Below are 20,724 nucleotides of genomic sequence, written 5' to 3'. Positions count from 1 at the left end.
GTTCATTCCAAGCGCTTAGTACAGTGCTCTGCACATAGTAAGCGCTCAATAAATACTATTGAATGAATGGAGCCCGCTGTCAGGGAGAGTTCAGAGGGGACCCTGGGGGGCTCGTCCCCTCCCCCTGCCTGCAGCCAGAGGCAGGAGACTCGCTGGGGCTGAGGGAAGCCCAGGGGGCAGGGGAGGGGTGGGTGGGCAGGGTCCTCCCTCCCGTCTGCGTCTGCGGCCAGACCTGGTGAGCCGGGAGAAGCGCCGTAGCCCAGGGCGCTGCTCCCGGCCCCCCGCCGGTAGTCAGTGCCGGCGTCGGGCAGTTAGAGAGAGGGGCTGCCCCTGGGATCGGGGAGTGGAGGGAGAAGCTGCAGGTTGAAATTTGGAAAAGTTGGTCACCCCTTGGTGGAGGAAGGGGCCAATGCACCCAACTCCTCCCTGCGAGAGGGGTTGAAGAGGGGGAATGTAGCGGCCCAGCCCATCTTTTTCGGGGAGAGGGGGACCACAACGGACCCATCCCTCCCTGGAGACGCACAGAGGGAAAACAGTGGGCCGACCCACCCCTCTATGGCATGGGTGGGGAGGTGGGAGGGCAGAAGGAGAGGCCAGGATGGGTGGGAGGGCGGGAGGGCGGGAGGTGGGAGGCGGGAAATGTATTCATTCAGTCAGTGGTATTTATTGAGCGCTTACTGTGTGCCAAGCACTGGACTAAGCACTTGGGAGAGTACATATGACAACAGACACATTCCCTGCTCGAGCAGGAGGCCGGGACCGGGTGGGAGGGCGGAAGGCAGGGAGCTGGAAGGCAGAGCAGGAGGCCAGGATTCGGAGGGGGAGGGACAGTGGGGAGGCCGCGGGGAGGGGGGCAGGCCAGGGCAGGCCACTCACTGAAGGCCTTGCAGATGAAAACAGCCTCCACCGAGGAGGTGCAGAACTGGATGAACTCGTAGTTCTGGTAGAAGAGGCTGACGCACTGGCCCAGGCAGTAGTTGGGCAGCACCAGGAACACCTTGTCCAGAGTCCGCGAGAGGTCCAGTAGGCCGAGCTCTGCAGGGACCACCAGAGCCCAGTGGCTCCAGACCCCAGCCTTCCGCCTGGCCCCGCCTCTGCCCGCCGCCTCTGGGAAGCCTCTCCTGATTCACCTCCAGGTTCCCAATCCATCAATCGATAGTATTTACTGAATGCTTACCACGGCGGAGCACTGTTCTAAGCACGTGGGAGAGTCTACTATAGCCACGTCAACCCAATACCCGCCCTGAAATCCTGATCACTTTATCCCTTCCGCAGCACTTGCGGGTGTGCGGCTGCCTGTGTGATACACAGTGTTTCTATTCTTGACATCTGGCTACAACTGGTGATAAATAGCCCAGCTGTTTGGTCCAGATGTGTCTGCGCTGCTTCCTGCTTCATCCTTGTCCTTTTCCAGCCTTTCCCGGACTGGAAACCATCTAGAACTGTCCCTCTCTCTCTCTATCTTTCTCTTCCCCAGGAGACTGAAATCTCCTTCAAGGCAGAGAGTGCGTGGGTGCCTTGCTCCCACCGGTCACCCAAACCCGAGTACTGGGCACCTGCTGGGTACAGAGTGCTCTACTGGGCGCCTACTATGTGCAGAGTGCTGAAATGAGCACCTACTATATGTAGAGTGCTGTAATGAGCAACTACTGTGTGCAGAGCACTCTTCCCTACTGGCTCACCCTTCTGCTCTCCAAGGAAAGGACTAGGGGAGAGCATAGAGGGTTGCTGGGGGAGGCAGTGACTGGGAAGGAAGGGGTCGGGGGTCCCTCACCTGGGATGGACATGATGGTGATGGCGAGGAAGGCGGCGGTGCCCGTGAGGATGTTGAAGACGGTGAGGCGGGTGTAGGCGGTGGCGGCCACAGAGAAGCAGAAGCTGAGCAGGTACATGAGGGGGATGACGGCCCAGCCGTACAGCAGGAAGACGAGCATCACGTCCACCAGGTGCCTGTCGTGGGTGAACGCTTCTACGTCGAAGGCCTGGAAGACCACCTGGGGGTGGCCGGCAAGGGGCGGGGGTGGGAGTGGGAGACGGGGGGCCGGGGAGGGGAGGTGGGGAGGGTGAGGGGCGGAGGTGCACAGAGTTGAGCGAATATCCCACAACACCAGAGGAAAGGAAGCATCCGGCCCAACTGGGCTGGCCACTTGCCGCCGCTGCCCATCACCTTACCTCTCTCCCTCCGTCCCTCCCCTCTGGTCCCTTTCCTCCAGCTCCTGGCTCGTCCCTGAGAAGGCCCAGGATGGACTACAGCCTTCAGCCGCCTCTTCTGGCTCTAGCTCTCTGCTCACCATCTCGGCATTCCAGGGGGGTCAGGGTGATGGACCCTGCTCGGGCGGGCCCAGGGCTTGGGAGGGGGAGGGGCCGGCTAACGCGAGGAGGAGCAGGGCCTACTCTATTGAGGGTGAGCTGAGCACGGGGAGGGGCGGTCTAGGCACGGACCTTCAGATTCCAGCCCCGGGACTGCCGTAACCAGGACCCTGCTCCCTGCCTAACCCCCATCCGATCCACAGCATTTATGTCCATATTTCGAATTTATTTATTTATATTAATGTCTGTCTCCCCTTCTAGAATGTAAGCTCATTGTGGGCAAGGACTGTGTCTATTCTATTGTTCTCTCCCAAGAGCATTTTACAGTGCTCTGCACACAGAAAGCGCTCAATAAATGCGACTGACAGACTGACTGAACCTCCTGGGAGTCCCAGACAGCCCCTTGCCCCAAGGCAGTCAGGATGGGCCCGGCCCAGTCCAAACAACCAGATTGGCATTGGGACCAGATAAAGGGCCGGGCCCAAGACCAGTCCGTTCTCAGTCTGGACAAGGGGCAGGTTCGGGTTTGACAGGGGGCCATCCAGGTTTTCCACCAAGTCCCAGTAGGCCAGGCTGCTGGGCAGATTGCCCTGTGGTGGGCCTCTAGTGACTGGGGGCTTCTTGGGTGATGTCATGGGGGGGCGGGCGGGACTAAGACACCAGGTGATGTCAATGAGGCTGAGGTAGAGCTGCAGGTGACATTACATTGGGTGGGGGGGTGTGTGTCAGGGTTAAAGTTGAGGGGAGTGGGGGCCAGACTGTGAAGAATAATAATAATAACGGTATTTGTAAAGCACTTTTACATGTCAAGCACTGTTCTAAGTGCAGACGTAGATACAAGCTAATCAGGTTGGATACAGACCCTGTCCCACATGGGGCTCACAGTCTTAATTCCCAATTTACAGATGAGGTACCTGAGGCCCAGAGAAGTGAAGCGACTTGCCCAAGGTTACCCAGCATACACTGAGCGGAGCCAGGATTAGAACCCAGGTCCTTCCGACTCCCAGGCCCTTGCTCTATCCACTGGGCCACGCTGTATCCCTGATGATGGACCCACCCGGAGCAGGGACCACAGGGTGCGGTGCAGAGAGCAGGGCAGAGCGGGCAAGGCTGAGATGAAGGAGACCTGGGTTCCAGTCCTGGTATGCTGCAGGCCCGGGGGGGGGGAGGTGGAAGGGTGAACGGACGGAAGGACAGGCCCCGGCCTTACCAGGATCAGCAGGCAGGGCACGAGGAAGTTGATGAGGTCCCACAGCAGGGCAGAGAGCCAGAAGTTGACTGCGTAGACACCGCTGACAAACTGGACGTGCTTGGCCTTGCTGGCCCGCTCGCTGACCAGCAGCAGGGAGAAGGTGCTGGCCAGGGAGGCCATGCCGTACAGCAGGTTGATGGAAATGGCGAACCCCGTCTGGCCCCTGGCAGACAGACAGACAGACAGACCGCGGGTGACGAGGCCCCTCCTTCTGCCTTCCGGCTCCCTCCTCGACCCCTCAAAGTAACGTGGAAAGTATTTGGGACAAAAAAGCACCTTGTCTCCCCTCCTCATCCCCCCACCCCCATTTCTTGCCTCAAACAACCTGGCCACCTAATTACATCCAGAAAGTTGAAACCATCAGGCACACTCCCTCTAAAATCTCCCCAGCTCCTCTCCAGTCCTTCTGTCCTCCTGCCCCTCCTTCGACGCTCCCGTCTTTCCCAGACGCATCTCAAGAGATCTCCACCTCCCTCAAAATCTACCCCTCCACTTGCACTTCCGACCCCATCCCTTTGCACCTTACCATAATTCTTGCCCCCTCCCTTCTTCCCTCTCTGACAGCCGTCTTCAACTGTTCACTCTCCAGCAGCTTCTTCCCCACTGCTTTCAAACACACTCATGTCTCTCCTGTCCTAAAAAAAACCCTCCCTTGACCTCATGGCTCCCTTCAGTTATCACTCCATCTTCCTCCTACCATTCCTCTCCAAACTCCTTGAGTGAGTTGACTACACCCGCTGCCTCCACTTCCTCCTCCAATTCTCTCACTGATGACCTCTTTGCCAATTCCAACAGCCTCTACTCTATCCTAATCCTCCTCAATCTCTCAGCTGCCTTGGACCCTGTGGACCACCCATCTCCTGGAAACATTATCCAACCTTGGCTTCCCTGGCACTGTCCTCTCCTGGTTCTCCTATCTCTCTGGCCGCTCGTTCTCCGTCTCTTTCACAGTCTCCTCCTTTGTCTTCCACCCTCCAACTATGGGAGTCCTTCAAGGCTCAGTTCTGGATCCCCTTTTATTCTCCATCTACACCCACTCCCTTGGAGAACTCATTTGCTCCTACAGCTTCAATTCCCATCTTTAGGTGGTCGACTCCTGAATCTCCCTCTGCAGCCTTGACCTCTCCACTTCTCTGCAGTTTCGCATCTCCTCTTGCCTTCATGGCATTTCCACTGGGATGTCCCCCCCGTACCTCAAATTTAACACATCCAAAACAGAACTCCTCATCTTTCCACCCAAACTCTGTCCTCCCCATCTTTCCCATCACTGTAGTCAGCACCACCAACCTCCCTGTCTCACGAGCCTGTCACCTTGGCGTTAACCTCGACTCATCACTATCTTACAACCTACATAGTCAATCTGTCACCAAGTCCAGGTGGTAGGTTCTACCTTGACATTTCTAAAATATGCCCCTTCCTCTCCAACCAGATTGCTAACCCCGCTGATCAAAGCATTTCTTTCCCACCTTGAGTACCGTACCGGCTTCCCTGCCGACCTCCCTGCCTCCTGCCTCTCCTCGCTCAGTCCATAGTTCACTCTGCTTTCCAGATCCCTTTTCCGAAACATTCAGTCCATGTCTCCTCATTCCTCAGAAATCTCCAGCGGTTGCCCTTCCATCTCTGCATCAAACAGAAACTCCTTACCAGCGGCTTTAGAGCACTCAATCAGTTCTCCCCCTCCTTCACCTCGCTGAACTCCTTCTGTAATCCACCCACACACTTCACTCCTCTTATGCCAACCTATTCACGGTACCTCGATCTCACCTACCTCACTGCCAACCCCTTGCTCACATCCTTCCTCTGGCCTGGAACTCCCTCCCCCTTCATATTCTACAGACCACACTCTCCTCACCTTCATTCAATCTTATTTATTAAGTGCTATGTGCAGAGTACCTCAACTTCACAGCCTAACTAAAATCGATCTCTTCCAAGAGACCCTCCTCAACTAAGCCCTCATCTCTCTTATTCCCTCTTCCTTTTGCGTCACTCTTGCACTTAGATCTGTGCATGTGATACTCACCCCTCCCTCAACCCCACAGCCCCTATGTCCGTATCTGTAATTTCTTTTAAAGTCCGTCTCCCCCTCTAGACCGAAAGCTCCTCGAGGGCCGGGAATGTATCTACCAACTCCGGTCCTCTCCCTAGCTCTTAGTATTGTGTTGTGCACAGAATTTTAAAAAAAACATTAATTGATTGAGAAAGCTATGGGATTATTGTTGCACTGAAGAGGCACACGACCTGTCTTCTGGTAAAAGAGCCAAGTGGGGGCTAAGAGCAGCGAGGGAGGAGGGGTGGGGGAATAGAGGGGCAGGGGGAGGGAAGGGTGGCTCACTCCATGAGCTGGTCCTTGGCCGTCTCGGCGATGTTGCGGGGCTGAGGGAAGTTGCTGACGGTGATGGAGGCGTTGGGCCCCGCCAGCATCTTGAAGAGGACGTTGTCCACCAGGGCGAGCGCCGCAGCAGGGGAATGGTAGGCCTGGTTGTTGAACAGGGCGGTGACCAGCGTGCGGTTGTCGACGCCGTCAAAGGCGGCGGCTGCGATGCAGTGCTCTCGGAAGGCCCCGCCCTCTTCCGACGCCCTGAAGATCAGGAATTCCTCCAGGTCACCTGGGGCGGGAGGACACGGTAATTAATTAATTAATTAATTAATTAATTAATTAATTAATGTAGTTAATGTATTAATGTAAGTAAGTAAGTAACGTAAGTAAGGGCTTAATGTAGTTAAGCCCTTACTATGTGCCAAACACTGTTACTAAGCACTGGGGTGGATACAAGCTAATTGGGCTGGACACAGTCCCTGTCCCACATGGGGCTCACACTCAATCCCCATTTTCCAGATGAGGTAACTGAGGCACAAAAAAGTAAAGTGACTTGCCCAAGGTCACACAGCAGACAAGGGGCAGAGCTCGGATTAGAACCCAGGACCTTCTGACTTCCAGGCCCATGCTTCATCCACTAGGCCATGCAGCATCATAATCAGGAGACATCCTTGGCCACTTCGTCTACGTCCCGCCCACCGCGGGCTTAAGGAAGCGGCCCCCGGCCTCCCCAGGCCACCGCTGCCGGCCCCGGCCGGCCCCTCCGCGTGCCCCCTACCTAGCACCTCCAGAGGAGCCTGGTGTTGTGCCCGCAGGGTCTCCGCCAGCTGCTCGGACAGCCGCCGGCCCAGCTCTGATGCCCCGGCCGAGACGGCGAAGGGCACGGCCGTGTGTCCGTAGGGCTCCAGGGTCAGGCGCAGGAGCGGGGAGTCCCGCGGGCCCGGGAAGGTCCTGGCCACGACCAAAGCGAAGGCCGTGAAGATGAGCGGCACCAGGAACTGCGCCACCACCATCTTCCAGTTCCGCCAGGTGTACACGGCCCTCTTCGTGAACATAGCGTAGAACTGCTGGCAGCCCAGGGACACCTGCCGCCCAAGAGAAGGGAGGGGGATCAGTGGCCGTCGTGGGGTGGAAGGGGACTCAGCGGCCACTGTGGAGAGGGGAAGGGGCTTGGAGGATATCGTGGAGAGAGGAGGGGCCTCGCAGCCGCTGCAAAGTAGAGAGGGGGCTCGGCGGCTGCTGCTGAGAGGGGAGGAGGCTCGGCAGCCGCCAGGAAGAGGAGAGGGGGTTTGGTGGCCGCCATGGGGAGGGAAGGGGGCTGGGCAGCCGTTGCATAGAGGGGAGGGGGCTGGGCAGCTGCTGAGATGAGAGGGGGCTTGGCGGCCACTGCGGAGAGGGGAGGGGACTCAGGGTTCCACTGAGGAAAGGGAAGGGGGCTCAGCGGGCAGCTCCCACCCTGGCTCGAGGTTTGGCCAGGCCTGCGCGCCCCGAGTGCCACTCACCCCGGTGTTGAGCTTGACGTTGGAGCAGTCCTCGGTGATGAGAGCGCCGGCGCCGTCGTCGGTCCCATCCGTGGTCCCGCTCAGGCTGCCAGAGTCGTCCAGCGGGGCCCAGTCATTGGAGCGGCGCTCGTGCTGGTACTGCAGCGCCGGCAGCTGGATGGCCTGGATGTCCATGCTCGAGTCCACCAGCTTGCCCACCCTGGACCGGGCGCAGCAAGACACCAGACGGGGATAATAATAATAATAGTAATGTTGGCATTTGTTAAGCGCTTACTATGTGCCAAGTACTGTTCTAAGCACTGGGGTAGATACAGGGTAATCAGGTTGTCCCATGTGAGGTTTACAGTTAATCCTCATTTTTCAGACGAGGTAACTGAGGCACAGAGAAGTTAAGTGACTTGCCCACAGTCACACAGCTGACAAGTGGCAGAGCCGGGGATGAGTCTCAGCGTGCCACCAGCAAGAGAAGCAGCAGCTCACTGCTCCAGGCCCCGGGGTCTCGGGGGCCCCCCACCCCTACGCTCTAGGAGAAGGGGGTGGACGCTGGGCCGGTCGGGGTGTGGGGGGAAGATTACTTCTTTCCTTTAGGACAGGCGAGGTGGAAGACGGCAGGGGGTAGGGCTCTCCCACGGGAGCTCTGTCGTGCCCCGATGCCTCTGGGCTCCGAGTGGCAGGGACTCACCGAAGGAAGACTTCCTCCATGGTGGTGACGGACGCACCGTAGCTGGCGATGCCTAGCTCTGCCCGTTTCTGCTCCAACTCCGTGAACAGAGCTTCAAACCTGAGCAGAGAGTCAGGAGAAAGAAGGGGGTGGGGGGGGCGGTGCTCCTAAGGATGGCCCGGGAACCGTTCCCAGCAAGCTCCGGGCCCTATCTGTGGGAGTTTTCCTGGGGCAGGAAGAAGGATGATTCGGGAAGCATTCCCAGCAAAGCCTGGGCACCATTCCCAGCGCGCTCCAGGGCCTACCTGTGAGTACTCTCCTTGGGCAGGATGAAGGAGAGCTCGGCCCCGGCATTGCTCTCCAGAATGGCGTTGGGCACAGAGCGGCGGATCAGGTGGGAAATGCCCTCCAGGTCGCAGTGGGGCTCCTTGACCATGACCATGTGGTACCCGGCTCCTGGAGGGACCGGGAAAGAGGTGGCCGTTGGGGTTGGCCTCGGCCTCCCGTGACCCACCCTGTTTCGGCTCAGGGGCAGCCGTGGGGCTCTCTGTCGCCCTCCACTCTTCCGCAGCCAGACGCCGGGGCGAGCACGAGACAGAAGGGAGCGGCAGGGGACGGTGTAGGAGGAGTTCTGAGGTTAGGGAGGAGATCGTGAGATCCTACAACTGTCCTCGCCCCAGCGCCCAGTTCAGTGTTCTGCACTCGGCAGGAGTTCAGTCGGTGCAAGTGACCAACGGGCAGCCGGATGGACCAACAGATGGACGGATGGGGGACGGGCAGATGTACGGGGAGGCCGATGGCGGGTGGAGAGAAGAAAAGATGGATGGGCGGATGGACGGGAGGACGGATGGACAGGTGGAGGGACTTGCGAACCCGAGAGCCTGACAGATGCGTGGGAGGGAGGAGAGACCGACTCCCGGGCTCCAGTGGAAGATCCGGGCCCAGGGGGTTGGGCTGGCACAGAGTCAGTAGACGGGCAGGCCCCGGGCTCCCGGTGGCGCCAGCCCTGGGAGACCATCTGGGTCGAGGCAGAGATACCGGGGGCGGCACCGCCCCGGGGACCTTCCCTCCGCCCGGCCTGCTCGCTCCGGGTCCCGGCTGAGCCTGCCCCCAGTCCCGCCCGAGCCCAGCCCCACGCCAACCGTATTTGTGCTTGAGGAAGAGGGGCGACCCGCAGCACTGAAGCTCCCCCTTGGCCATGATGGCTATGCGGTCTCCCAGCAGGTCGGCCTCGTCCATGAAGTGGGTGGTCAGCAGGACGGTGCGGCCGCTCCTCTGCTGCCGCAGGAGATCCCAGGTGGCTCGGCGGGAGGCCGGGTCCATGCCGGACGTGGGCTCGTCCAGCATCAGCACCTACCGGGGACGGGAACGGCCACCCGGCCGAATGACCACTAGGGTGGATCTCCTCCTGGACACGCCCCCAGCGACCCCGCCTCCTCCCCGGGACGCCCTCCCGGATGGGATTCCAGTTCCCAGAGTAATGGCTGTCACCAGCCACTGGGTTGGCTGTGGGTCTACCTGACTGTACCGACATTTTATTGCCATTGTTCTCATCTGCCTGTCTCCCCCGATTAGACTGTAAGCCCGTCAAACGGCAGGGACTGTCTCTATCTGTTGCCGACTTGTTCATTCCAAGCGCTTAGTACAGTGCTCTGCACTTAGTAAGCGATCAATAAATACTATTGAATGAATGAATTGAATGACGTTTCCTGACTAGCTCTGGTTTTCCGCCTTAGGAGAAGCAACGTGGTTTAGCGGATAGAGCACAGGCCTGGGAGTCAGAAGGACCTGGGTTCTAATCCCGGATTCACCACATGTCTGCTGTGTGACCTTGGGCAAGTCAATTCACTGGGTCTGAGTTACCTCATCTGTAAAATGGGGATCGCGACTGTGAGCCCCATGTGCGACAGGGATTGTGTCCAACCTGATTGACTTGCATCTACCCCAGTACTTAGAAGGATGCTTAGCACATAGTAAGGACTTAACAAGTATCATAATATTTATTACCATGAGTATGTTTATGCCCTTCTCCCCCGTTAGACTGGAAGCTCCTTGTGGGTAGGGAGCGGATCTTGGGCCTCTGCCACGGTGTCCCAAGCGTGTGGTACAGTGCCCCGCACCCAAGGGTAGACCGTGGACTGCAGCAGCTGGGCAGACTCCACCCAGTGAGAGCAACTCAGCGAACCCCACAGATGGTCACCCACACGGAGCAGGCTTTGCCCTTGCTGTGGGGTCACTAGGGGCAGGGCCAGGGCTGGGGGCGGGCACGGGGCAGCATGACAAAGGCTGTGCTAGGACGCCCAGCGCGGCTACTCGATTGGTCTCCATCCCGGGGACAGGGCCGGCCGGAGCCTCAGGGACCATCCTTTCCCCAGGTCCGGTCAGCCCCGCTGCCCCACCACCCGCCCGGCCGAACCTCGGGGGTCTCTGATGAGAGCAAAGCCGATAATAATTATGATACTTGTTAAATGATTACTATGTGCCCAGCACCATTCTAAGCGCTGGGGTAGATACGAGGTAAACAGGTTGGACACAGTCCCTGTCCCGCATGGGGCTCACACTCTTAATCCCCATTTTACAGATGAGGTAACTGAGACCCAGAGAAGTGAAGTGACTTGCCCAAGGTCACCCAGCAGACAAGTGGCGGAGACAGGATTAGAACCCAGGTTCTTCCGACTCCCAGGGCCCGGGCTCTATCCACTAAACCACGCTGCTTCAGTGGACGCCTTGGGCTTCGTCCCCGCAACCCGGGGGTCCCGCCGCAGCGGCCCCTCCCCCGAGCTCAGCCCGGCCGCACCTTGGAGTCTCCGATGAGAGCGATGCCGATGGACAGCTTGCGCTTGGTGCCGCCGCTCAGGGCCCGAGACTGCGTGTGGCGCTTCTCCTCCAGCCCCAGGACGGCCAGGGTGCGCTCCATCTCCTCGGGGCACTTCCACCGCGACAGTCCTTTCAGCTGCAGGGCCAGAGACGAGGGCGGGGAGCCCATTCGCACCCAGGGGCAGGTGGACGGACGCCGTCCCCCGCCCCTCTCCCACGAATGGCGCCCAAGTGGCAGACCCTGCCGCTGGGTCCCCCTTGCCTAAGGTGCCCAAGGAGCAGACTCCACCCTCCCCACTTCACCCACCCTGGACACCCGCAAATGGTCGGCTGTGGAATGTGCCCACCTCGGGGCTCGCTACGGGTGGGAGGGGACCCCAGGGGCCACCCCAATCAACCCCAGCTATTGTCCTTTCCCGGGTACTTGGCACAGTGCATGGCATTCAACGGACGCTCAGTACACACTATTACAGTTACTACTGTTGTCCCCACCCAAACACTAAAGCCAGGGGATTGAAGATTGAGAAACTGGGGTGGAGAACGGATATGGCCTAGAGGAAAGAGCCCGGGACCAGCAATCAGAGAACCGGGGTTCTAATCCTGGCTCTACCAGTTGCCTGCTGTGTGACCTTGGGCAGTTGACTCCACTGGCCCTCAATTTCCCCATCTGTAAAACGGGCACTCCGCATCGGTTCTCCCTCCCACTTACACTGTGAACCCCATGTGGATTCGGGGGGATAGTGTCCGACCGGATTATCTTGCATCTGCCCCGAAGTTGAGTATAGTGCTTGGCACACGATAAGTGCTTAATGAATACCACGACTCTGATCATCACCATCATCACGTACCCAGAGACCTGGAAGCTCAAGGTGCCGCCCTCGCCCCCTCCCCCACAGCTCGGGCTGGCCACCGTGTGCTAGCCCCTGGCTCACCCCGGCGTAGAAGTAGAGGTGCTCGGCCACCGTCAGCTTATCAAACAGGACGTCGTGCTGGGGGCACAGGCCCAGGCTCTTCCTGATCAGAACCATGTCCTGGGAGATCTCGGCCCCGTTGATGTACGCCTGCCCACTGGTCGGGGGGTACAGGCCTAGGGCGAGACAGGGCACACCTCGGACCCTCACGCCTGGAGATCCAGCGGACTCAGCCACTCACCCCGAGACTACCCCGGGGCCAAGGAGCCCGGGTGACAGGGCTGGACTAACTCCCGCAGGAGTCTTCCGAGTGCTTAGTACAGAGCGACCCACTCAGGGGGTGCTCAGTACACACAGTTCCGGTTACCGCCGTTCCTTCCCAAGCACTCTCCACAGTGGCCCATAGGCCGGGGGCGCTCAGAACACACCATTCTGGCTGCTGCTATGGTTCGGGCCCGGGAGTCAGAGGACCTGGGGCTTGACCCCGGATCTGCAGCTTGTCGACGGATTTCTTCCACCTCTCCGTTTCTCAGTTTCCTCCTCTATAAAATGGGGATTCCATACCAGCTCTCCCTTCCCGCATGGACTGTGAGCCCCCTCCGGGCCAGGGACTGGATCCAACCTGATTAACTTGTATCTACCCCAGCACTCAGAGCAGTGCTTGGCGCATAGTAAGCACTTCATTACTATCATTATGCCTATTATTTCTTTCCAACCGCTCAGTATAGCGCAATGTGCACCCAGGGGCAGGGGGGAGGAAGGGGGCAGGAAAAGTACTGAACATTATAAAGATACTACCATTATTCATTTTTGTCTTGCCCCGAGGACCCGAATGGCTGTCTTGGGCCACCACCACAGCCCGCCCGCCCACCCGGCGGTCCATCCGTCTGTCCGTCCAGACGCACCTGTAAGCATGGACAAGGTGGTGGTCTTCCCGGCTCCATTGTGTCCCAGAAGGACCGTGATCTGGCCTTCGAACATGTTCACCGTCAGGTCTCGGACCGCTTCTCTGCTCTTATTCCCCACTTTGAACACCTGCGGGGAAGGGGTACTTGACCAGAACAGCCCGGCCCTGGCCCTGCCGCCCTCCCAGTGCTGCCCTGTGCCTGCCGAGACAACGAGGATATACTAAAGGCCCTCTGCCGGGTGGACGGGTGGGCAGACGGACGGGTGGGACGGACGGATGGAAGGATGGGCAGTGAGAGCCGGTAACCTTGGCCAAATGCTTGATCTTGATTCCTGACACCAAGCCGGCAGGTTCCTCTTCGATGTACTGGCTTTTCAGCGCTTTCTCGGGATCCTCCTCTTCCTCTTTTTCTCTGCCCACAGCCGTCCTCGGGTGCCCACCCCAGTACGAGGGCTAAGGGAGGAACAGCGAAGGGGGTCACCAAGAGAGGCCCAGCCTCTGGCCGTCCACCCCGCCGGTGGTGTCAGTCCACTTTATCGCAAGAGTTCACGGGAAGGTCAGGTTTCTGAGGCCAGGAATGGGCCCAGAGACTCCGGGCTCGAAGCGTTAATGGAAGAGTGGAGGCCTCTGGGCCCGGGGCGGGAGCCAGGTATGGATACGCGCCTGCCGATGTTGGCCACGGCCTGGTACGGCGTGAGAGCCAACCCCTCCGCCAGGCCTATCTGGCTTCCTGGGAACCCCGCCCACAGGGAAGAGGAGGGGAGGAAGCTGGGAAAGGAGCCGGGAGCCTGGGGGCAGGGAAATGAGGGGAGCGGTGCCAGCTCTGCCTCAGATCAGACCTGAGGGCTTCCAACCAGGGCAGAAAGAACCCGACTTGTCTGCACTGCTCCCTCTGGGATGTCACCCACTCCCAGCCCCACCTCCCCTGAACGCTCAGGTCTGTTCTGCCCCCCCCGACCCCACCCTGGGCCCCCAAGGAAGACCTGGCCCCTGGGGCAGGTGGGGCTGCTTGACTCCAAGGGAAGCGGACTGCTCCACTGGGGCTACTCCTCAGCTTTGGAAAGCCAGAGAAGGCCCTCTCAAGGACAAGCCTGGGTCAGAGGAGAAGGAGAAGCCCCCACCTCCGGGTTGAGACAAGGTCAGAGGAGAAGAAGCCTCCTCCCACTTCTGGTTTGGGATGGGATCGTGAGGAGACGAAGTATGGTGGTGGTGGTGGCGGTGGGCCTGGTCCCAAATCCTCCCAGAACAGTCGAGGGAGCACAACCGGTCATCTCCTGGGGCGGGGCCGGGGGGAGGGGGGTCTCCTTCCCGCAGGGCTCCCCGAGCCAGGTCTTGGCACATACGGGGGTCCAGGCCCTTGAGGAGCAAGCCCAGCTCACCGTCAGGAAGAAGTACCAGGGCTGGGGCAGTCCGAACTCTCCGGGGAAGACGGCCTCCATGTACCAGGTGACCAGGCCGTACAGAACCGAGTCCAGAAGCAGCATGCCCAGCACCTGGGCCAGGGTGAAGTTGTCGTCCACGCTGACCGGCTTCGTCAGCTCGCTCCACTGGACGCCGGTCTCTGAAACCCCCGGCGGGATCCGTGACCCCAGAGCCGGGCCGGGCTGGACCGGACTGGGGAGTCCCCGCGGGTTCTGGGTCCCCCGGTCCCCCGTCGGGTTCCCCGTGCCCACCGGCTCGCCCGGCCTCGCCCCTCCACTCTCTTCTCCTTCTCTTCCCTGACTCAGTTTAGCACGGGGCTTTGCTCTCCTTACCGTCGGCTTCAAGGCACTCATTCCTCTCGCCCACGCCTACTTCAACTTGTTACCCTCTTGATACAACACAGTCTGCACACTTGGCTCCTCTAATGCCAATATTCTCACTGTACTTCGATCTCATCTATCTCATCGCTGACCTGTCACCCATGTCCTGTCTCTAGCCTGGATCACCTTCCTTTCTCATTTCTGATAATTACTCTCCCTTCTTTCAAAGCCTTACTGAAGGCACATCTCCAAGAAGCCTTCCCTGACTAAGCCCTCCTTTCCTCTTCTCCCACTCCCTTTTGCATCGCCTTTAAGGGCTCTCTTTATTCATTCCCCCTTCCAGCTCCACGGCACTTATGAACATCTCTGTAATTTTATTTGTTTACATTGATGTCCGTCTCCCCCTCTAGACTGTAAGCTCGTTGTGGACAGGGAATGTGTATTGTATTGTGTTGCACTGTATCTTCCCAAGCACTTAGAACAGTGTTCTGCACAATAAATACGATTGACTGACCAACTGACTGGCTCTCAACTCCCCCGCCTGGCTCTCAACTCCCCCGCCTCTGACCCCGGCTCTCAACATTTCTGCGGCTTGGATCTCCCCACCCCGTCAGTCCCCTGGGCCTCGGCTCCGAGCCTTGGCCACTGGGCCACCAAATCCCGAGGATTCTTAGCGGTTCCAGCTGAGGCTCTTGGGTACAATTCAATGGTCCGGCCCTTTCATTTATTCTCATCACCTGGTTGGATCACCTCCCCTTTTAGAACGGAAGCTCCTGGTGGGCAAGGACCGTGTCTCGTGCTACCCTTGTAAGTCTCCCAAGCGCTCAGCGCAGCGCACTGCAACCCAGGGGTGGCGCTCGGTACAGTCTGTTCCGACTCCACCCGCCACCTACCAATCCTCAGGCTTAGTTTGGACAAGCTCCCAGTTGGCCCTCAGTGAGCCAGAACTGGGAGACGCCGGACCGGGACCGAACAAACCACCACCGGCCCCTCCCTGGCTTGGCCTCGGGGTGGACGGTCGGGGCCGGCGAGGACACTTACCTTTGCCCTCGAACATGCCAATCAGCTGGGCCCCCATGGCCATGGCTACATTGGAAATGAGGCAGGAGGCGAGCTTCTGGCTGTGCGACATCACATCGTAGCGCGGGGCGATGAAGAAGTACGGGATGTAGGAGAAAAAGTAGAGGAAGCCTCCTGCGGCCGCGGCCACGTTGGCTGCAAAAGCAGAGGGATCCATCAGTCGACCAATCGATGGTATTTTATTTAGCGCTTACTGTGTGGGCAGAGCACTGTACTAAGTGCTCGGGAAAACACAACAGAGTTGATAGACACGATCCCCGAACCACAGTGGGCTCTTACCGATCCCCAGCCCACAACGACCTTACCATCTATGGGGGAAGACGAACACTAAAATAGATTAGGGCTAGAGGAAATAGCAGAATACACGAATGTTTACATAATCTCTGGGGGGGAGGCCTATCGAAGGGCTCAAGGGGTCCACAGAGTTGATGCAGAGGGGAGGGTAGATAGGAGAAATAAAGGGCTTAGTATGGGGAGAAGAGAGGAAGGACAGAGCCTGTTACAGAAGAGTGCTCAGTACAGTGCTCCGCACACAATAAATATGACTGAATGAAAGAGGAGTAAGCGTCGGGGCCCCGACTACTTGCCGTCTGCCATGGCCCCTGGTAGGAGGAATTGTAAGCCAGGTCTCAGAACACACTTCCTGGTGCACTGATCTGTCCATTTATTCATTCAATCGAATTTATTGAGAACTTACTGTGTGCAAAGTACTGCACCAAGTCTTGGGAGAGTACAGAGTCTAACGACAAACGGACACAATCCTGTCCACAATGAGCTCACGGTCCACTAGTCTGCCCTATCTCCCCCATTAGACTGTAAGTTCCTCGAGGGCACAGGGCATGAGTCTCGTGTCTGCCGGCCTCTCCTGAGCACTCAGTAGAGTGCTCGGTCTCCAGCAGGAGACTAAGACCAATCAGTCAGCTAATCGATGGTATTTATTGAGCGCTCCCGGTAGGTGGTACACTGTACCGAGCACTTGGGAGAGGGCAATGCAAAGGAGTAGGAATGGGTGATCTCTGCCCACAAGGAGCTGACAGAGGGAGATCTGCCCCAGGAAGGGGGAGCTGGGGGGGAGACGGGGCGGTGCACGCAGTCCAGCGCTCTGCCCCCGGGGGATGCCCGGTCCCTATCTCCAGCTGAGGCCTGAAGACTCAGGGTGAGATCACGCTGGTTGGAGGAAGCCCTGAAGCTGCAAGGAGAGATCCCCTCCAAGGGATCTGGTCTACATGTAACTACCAGAGCACTCAGGATGGTGCTCAATGCATAGTGAGAGCTTAACAAATACCGCAATTATCCTGATTATTTTCAGAGGTTGAGATGGCCTTTACCCCAGGTTGGGGAGGAGAGCGGCTGCTTTCCACACATGAGCCTGGAGGCCTCCACCCACTTCCTCTTGCATGTGGCCAGAAGGAACGCCCCACCCCCACCCCCACGTTTGGCTGGATCTGCTCCGGGGATGAAAGCATGGTACAGTGGATAGAGCATGAGTTGTGGAGTCAGAAGTTCATGGGTTCTCTCCTGGAACCCCTTCAATCTGGCTTCCACCACCTCCACTCCACTGAAACTGCCCTCAAAGGTCACCGATGACTCCCTTCATGCCAAATCCAATGGCTCCTACTCAATCCTAATCCTCCTCGATCTCTCTTCTGCTTTTGACACTGTGGACCATCCCCTTCTCCTCAACATGTTATCTAACCTTGGCTTCACTGACTCCATCCTCTCCTGGTTCTCCTCATCTCTCTGCCGGTTCATTCTCGGTCTCCTTTGCGGGCTCCTCCTCCCCGTCCCATCCCCTAACTGTAGGAGTTCCTTGGGGGTCAGTTCTTGGTCCCCTTCTGTTCTCCATCTACACTCACTCCCTTGGTGAACTCATTGGATCCCACGGCTTCAACTCTCATCTCTATGCAGATGACACCCAAAGCTACATCTCCTCCCCTGTTCTGTCTCCCTCCCTCCAGGCTCGTATCTCCTCCTGCCTTTGGGACATCTCCACCTGGATGTCCACCCACCACCTAAAACTCAACATGTCTAAGACAGAACTCCTTACCTTCCTTCCCAAATTCTGTCCTCTCCCTGAAGATTCCCATCACTGTGGATGGCATAACCATTCTTCCCGTCTCACAAGCTCGCAACCTTGGTGTCATCTTTGACTCCGCTTTCTCATTCACCCAACATATCCAATCCATCACCAATGCCTGCCAGTCTCACCTTCACAACATCGCCAAGATTTGCCCTTTCCTCTCCATCCAAACCACTACCACGCTAGTACAATCTCTTATCCTATCCCGACTGGATTACTGCATCAGCCTCCTTTCTGACCTCCCAATTTCCTGTCTCTCCCCATTTCATTTCATACTTCACTCTGCTGCCTGGATTATCCTTCTACAGAAACGTTGCAGCCATGTCACGCCCCTCCTCAAAAATCTCCAGTGGTTACCTATTAAACTCCTTAAGCAAAAACTCCTCACTATTGGCTTCAAAGCTATCACCTTTCCCCTTCTTACCTCACCTCCCTTCTCTCCTTCTTCAGCCCAGCCCACGCACTCTGCTCCTCTGGTGCTAACCTTCTCACTGTACCTCGTTCTCACCTCTCCGCTGTCGACCCCTGGCCCTCGTCCGTCTGGCCTGGAACGCCCTCCCTCCTCAAATCCGCCAAACCATCACACTTCCCCCTTTCAAAGTCTTATTGAAGGCTCACCTCCTCCATGAGGCCTTCCCAGACTAAGCTCCCCTTCCCTTCAGCTCCCCCTCCCCTTCGCCCTGACTCGCTCTCTTTGCTCTATTCCCTTCCTCATCCCACAGCACTTGTGTATATACCTATCATTCTATTTATTTATATTAATGCCTGTTTACTTGCTTTGATGTGTACATATTTATAATTCTATTTATTTACAATGAAGCCTATTTACATGTTTTGATGTCTGTCTACCCCCTTCTAGACCGTAAACCCAAGGGGGACAGGGACTGTCTGTCTCTATTGCTGAACTGTACTTTCCAAGCGCTTAGTACAGTGCTCTGCCTCCAGTAAGTGCTCAATAAATACGATTGAATGAATGAATTCTAATTTCAGCTCCACCACTTTTCTGCTGTGTGACCTTGGGCAAGTCACTTCACTTCCCTGTGCCTCACTTCCCTCATCTGGAAATGGGGATTGAGACTGTGAACCTCAGGTGGGACAGGCAGTGTATCCAACCCAATTTGCTTGTATCCACCCCAGTTTCCAGTACAGTGCTTGGCACATAGTAAGCGCTTAACAAAGACCACATCGCCCCCGCCCCTACTCACCTTTGGAGAAGAAGGTGCTGACCATGAAGCTGAAGGAGATGGTGGATACGGAGAAGCAGGTCAGAAAGGCAAACACCAAGGTGGGGTCGCTGTTTCGGAGAACCGCCCCTTCCTCACTTACCTACGGGACAGGCAGGCACTCAACCGACTGAGGGCCGTCACAGGCCCTTCTGGAAAGGGGCAGGAGCAGGCCACCCCTTCCGACCCCATGAGGAGGCAATCTCCATGCCAACACAAATGTACAGACAGCCTTTGCCCGCTTTGTAAAGTCTCCCTCCCTGCCCCTCCCCGCCTTCCTCCTTCCCTAGGCCACCAGGGAGCCAGCCGCCGCGAGCTTGCCTTGATGCACAGGAGCACAGTGACGAAGAAGGCAGACACTAGCAGGAGGAGGAAGAACATGAGGAACCAGGCGGTCCAGTGCAGCCAGCTGCTGAGCCCCATCATGCGCATGTACTCCTGATGGGGACATGGGGAAATAATTACAACAACATAATATATAGTATTTGTTAAGCGCTTACTATGTGCCAGGCACTGTTCTAAGCACTGGGGTAGATACAAGGTAATACGGTTGGACACAGTCCCGGTCCCACACAGGGATCACAGTCTTAATCCTCATTTTACAGATGAGGGAACTGAGGCCCAGAGAAGCAAAGTGACTTGCCCAGGATCACAGAGCAGACAAGTAGAGGAGCAGGGAGACGTGACCACAGAAGCGGCAGGGTCCGGACTGGCTGGCGAGAGTGAGGGTGAGGTCTTTGGGCTTTTCCCTCCCAGCCTCTCTGCAGGACAGGATGTGGATGAGGCGAGAATGAGGGTTCCTCAGGCCCCAGCGAGCCCCCTGCCGTCCCCATTTGGCCACTGGCCACCACGGAAGTCGCCCCTCGGGGCTCAGGGGAAAGTAGGAATGTTCTATGGCCAGAATGGACTTTCAGCAGTCAAGAACAAGGCCTGTGACCTTTTGTCCTCATATTTCCTGCTCCCTCGGCTATGGATTCCCGAATCCTGAGTGACCTCACTGCCAGGTCCATTTTTCATCTCTCTTTGCCAAGAGCCTGCCCTCCTCCACACAAGTTAAGCCCAGGCAAGGGAAGGGCCGGGGGCAGTGGTGGGGGCCAGCCCTGGGAGCGGGGCCATGTCTGAATTTCACTTGCTGGCACTCTCGTGGCTGCTCAGTCTAGCGCAGAGCCCAAGCGACCAAGATAGTAAGCGCTGTTTGTGGTGGCCGAGGCAGGCGGGTCCCAGGGCTTTCAGGGTGGGAGCGGGGGAGAGGCTGGAGAGGGCGGGAAGGGACGAGGTTGTGTCAGCAACCGATCCTGTCTGCTCCCCCTGAGGCTTCCGGCCGCCAGAAACCCCAGGACCCCTGGGATGGTGGCTGGACCTCCAGAAGACGCGGTGGGGGACTCCCCCAATCTCCTGGTGCAGCCGCATTTGGGCTGACTTGCAATGCTGGACAGGTTCCCGCCTGCCCCGGGGTACATTTGGACCTAGGGTGTGGAGAGTTCCTGCTTGGACCAGCAATAAGCTGGGCTGACTGGTCTCTGTCCCCCAGATGACTTCAGTGTTGAGCAGCAACACTGGGGTTTCCACAGTTATGGTGGCCAAGGCATCGCCCACACCCACCACTGCAGCCTGGCTGTCACCCCGTGCCCCCTTCTGCCCCTAAGCCACAGGAGGGGCTGGAGTTTTACTGTTCGGGGACCAGCCAGGATCATGTGCATCAGCCTGCTGTGAGATCTTGGGCGAGTCAGGTAACTTTTCTGGGCCTGTTTCCTCCTCTTTCAAATGGTTATAATAAACCCCAGCACAGTCCTTGGCATACATTGTGCACTTAGTCGAAGTGGTCATTAATAAAAAATCGAAACCAAGGAAGAGACTCAATCGAGCACAGAACTAACAGAATCAGAGCATGTCCACCTAGCATGGGAAAGCCACAAGAGGTT

At 57.8% G+C, this 20,724-nt stretch overlaps 1 protein-coding gene across 1 annotated transcript in view; it reads right to left on the bottom strand.

Moving 5' to 3' along the window:
- Nucleotides 1-20,724, bottom strand: part of ABCA3 (ATP binding cassette subfamily A member 3) — a 56,550-nt gene that overhangs the window by 7,872 nt on the left and 27,954 nt on the right. Inside the window, 17 exon segments of the mRNA XM_029057518.2 lie at nucleotides 877-1,035; nucleotides 1,775-1,994; nucleotides 3,521-3,725; nucleotides 5,895-6,168; nucleotides 6,658-6,964; nucleotides 7,382-7,580; nucleotides 8,064-8,162; nucleotides 8,348-8,498; nucleotides 9,185-9,395; nucleotides 10,840-10,995; nucleotides 11,792-11,946; nucleotides 12,676-12,805; nucleotides 12,984-13,130; nucleotides 14,057-14,238; nucleotides 15,461-15,634; nucleotides 18,785-18,905; nucleotides 19,124-19,240. Coding sequence (XP_028913351.1) covers nucleotides 877-1,035; nucleotides 1,775-1,994; nucleotides 3,521-3,725; nucleotides 5,895-6,168; nucleotides 6,658-6,964; nucleotides 7,382-7,580; nucleotides 8,064-8,162; nucleotides 8,348-8,498; nucleotides 9,185-9,395; nucleotides 10,840-10,995; nucleotides 11,792-11,946; nucleotides 12,676-12,805; nucleotides 12,984-13,130; nucleotides 14,057-14,238; nucleotides 15,461-15,634; nucleotides 18,785-18,905; nucleotides 19,124-19,240 — 3,007 coding nt within the window.

Source organism: Ornithorhynchus anatinus, chromosome 2 (genome assembly GCF_004115215.2).
Source record: "Ornithorhynchus anatinus isolate Pmale09 chromosome 2, mOrnAna1.pri.v4, whole genome shotgun sequence".
Taxonomy (NCBI): Eukaryota; Metazoa; Chordata; class Mammalia; order Monotremata; family Ornithorhynchidae; genus Ornithorhynchus; species Ornithorhynchus anatinus.
The sequence above is the reverse complement of the archived record's forward strand: the minus strand, read 5'-3'. Positions and strand labels throughout refer to the sequence as shown.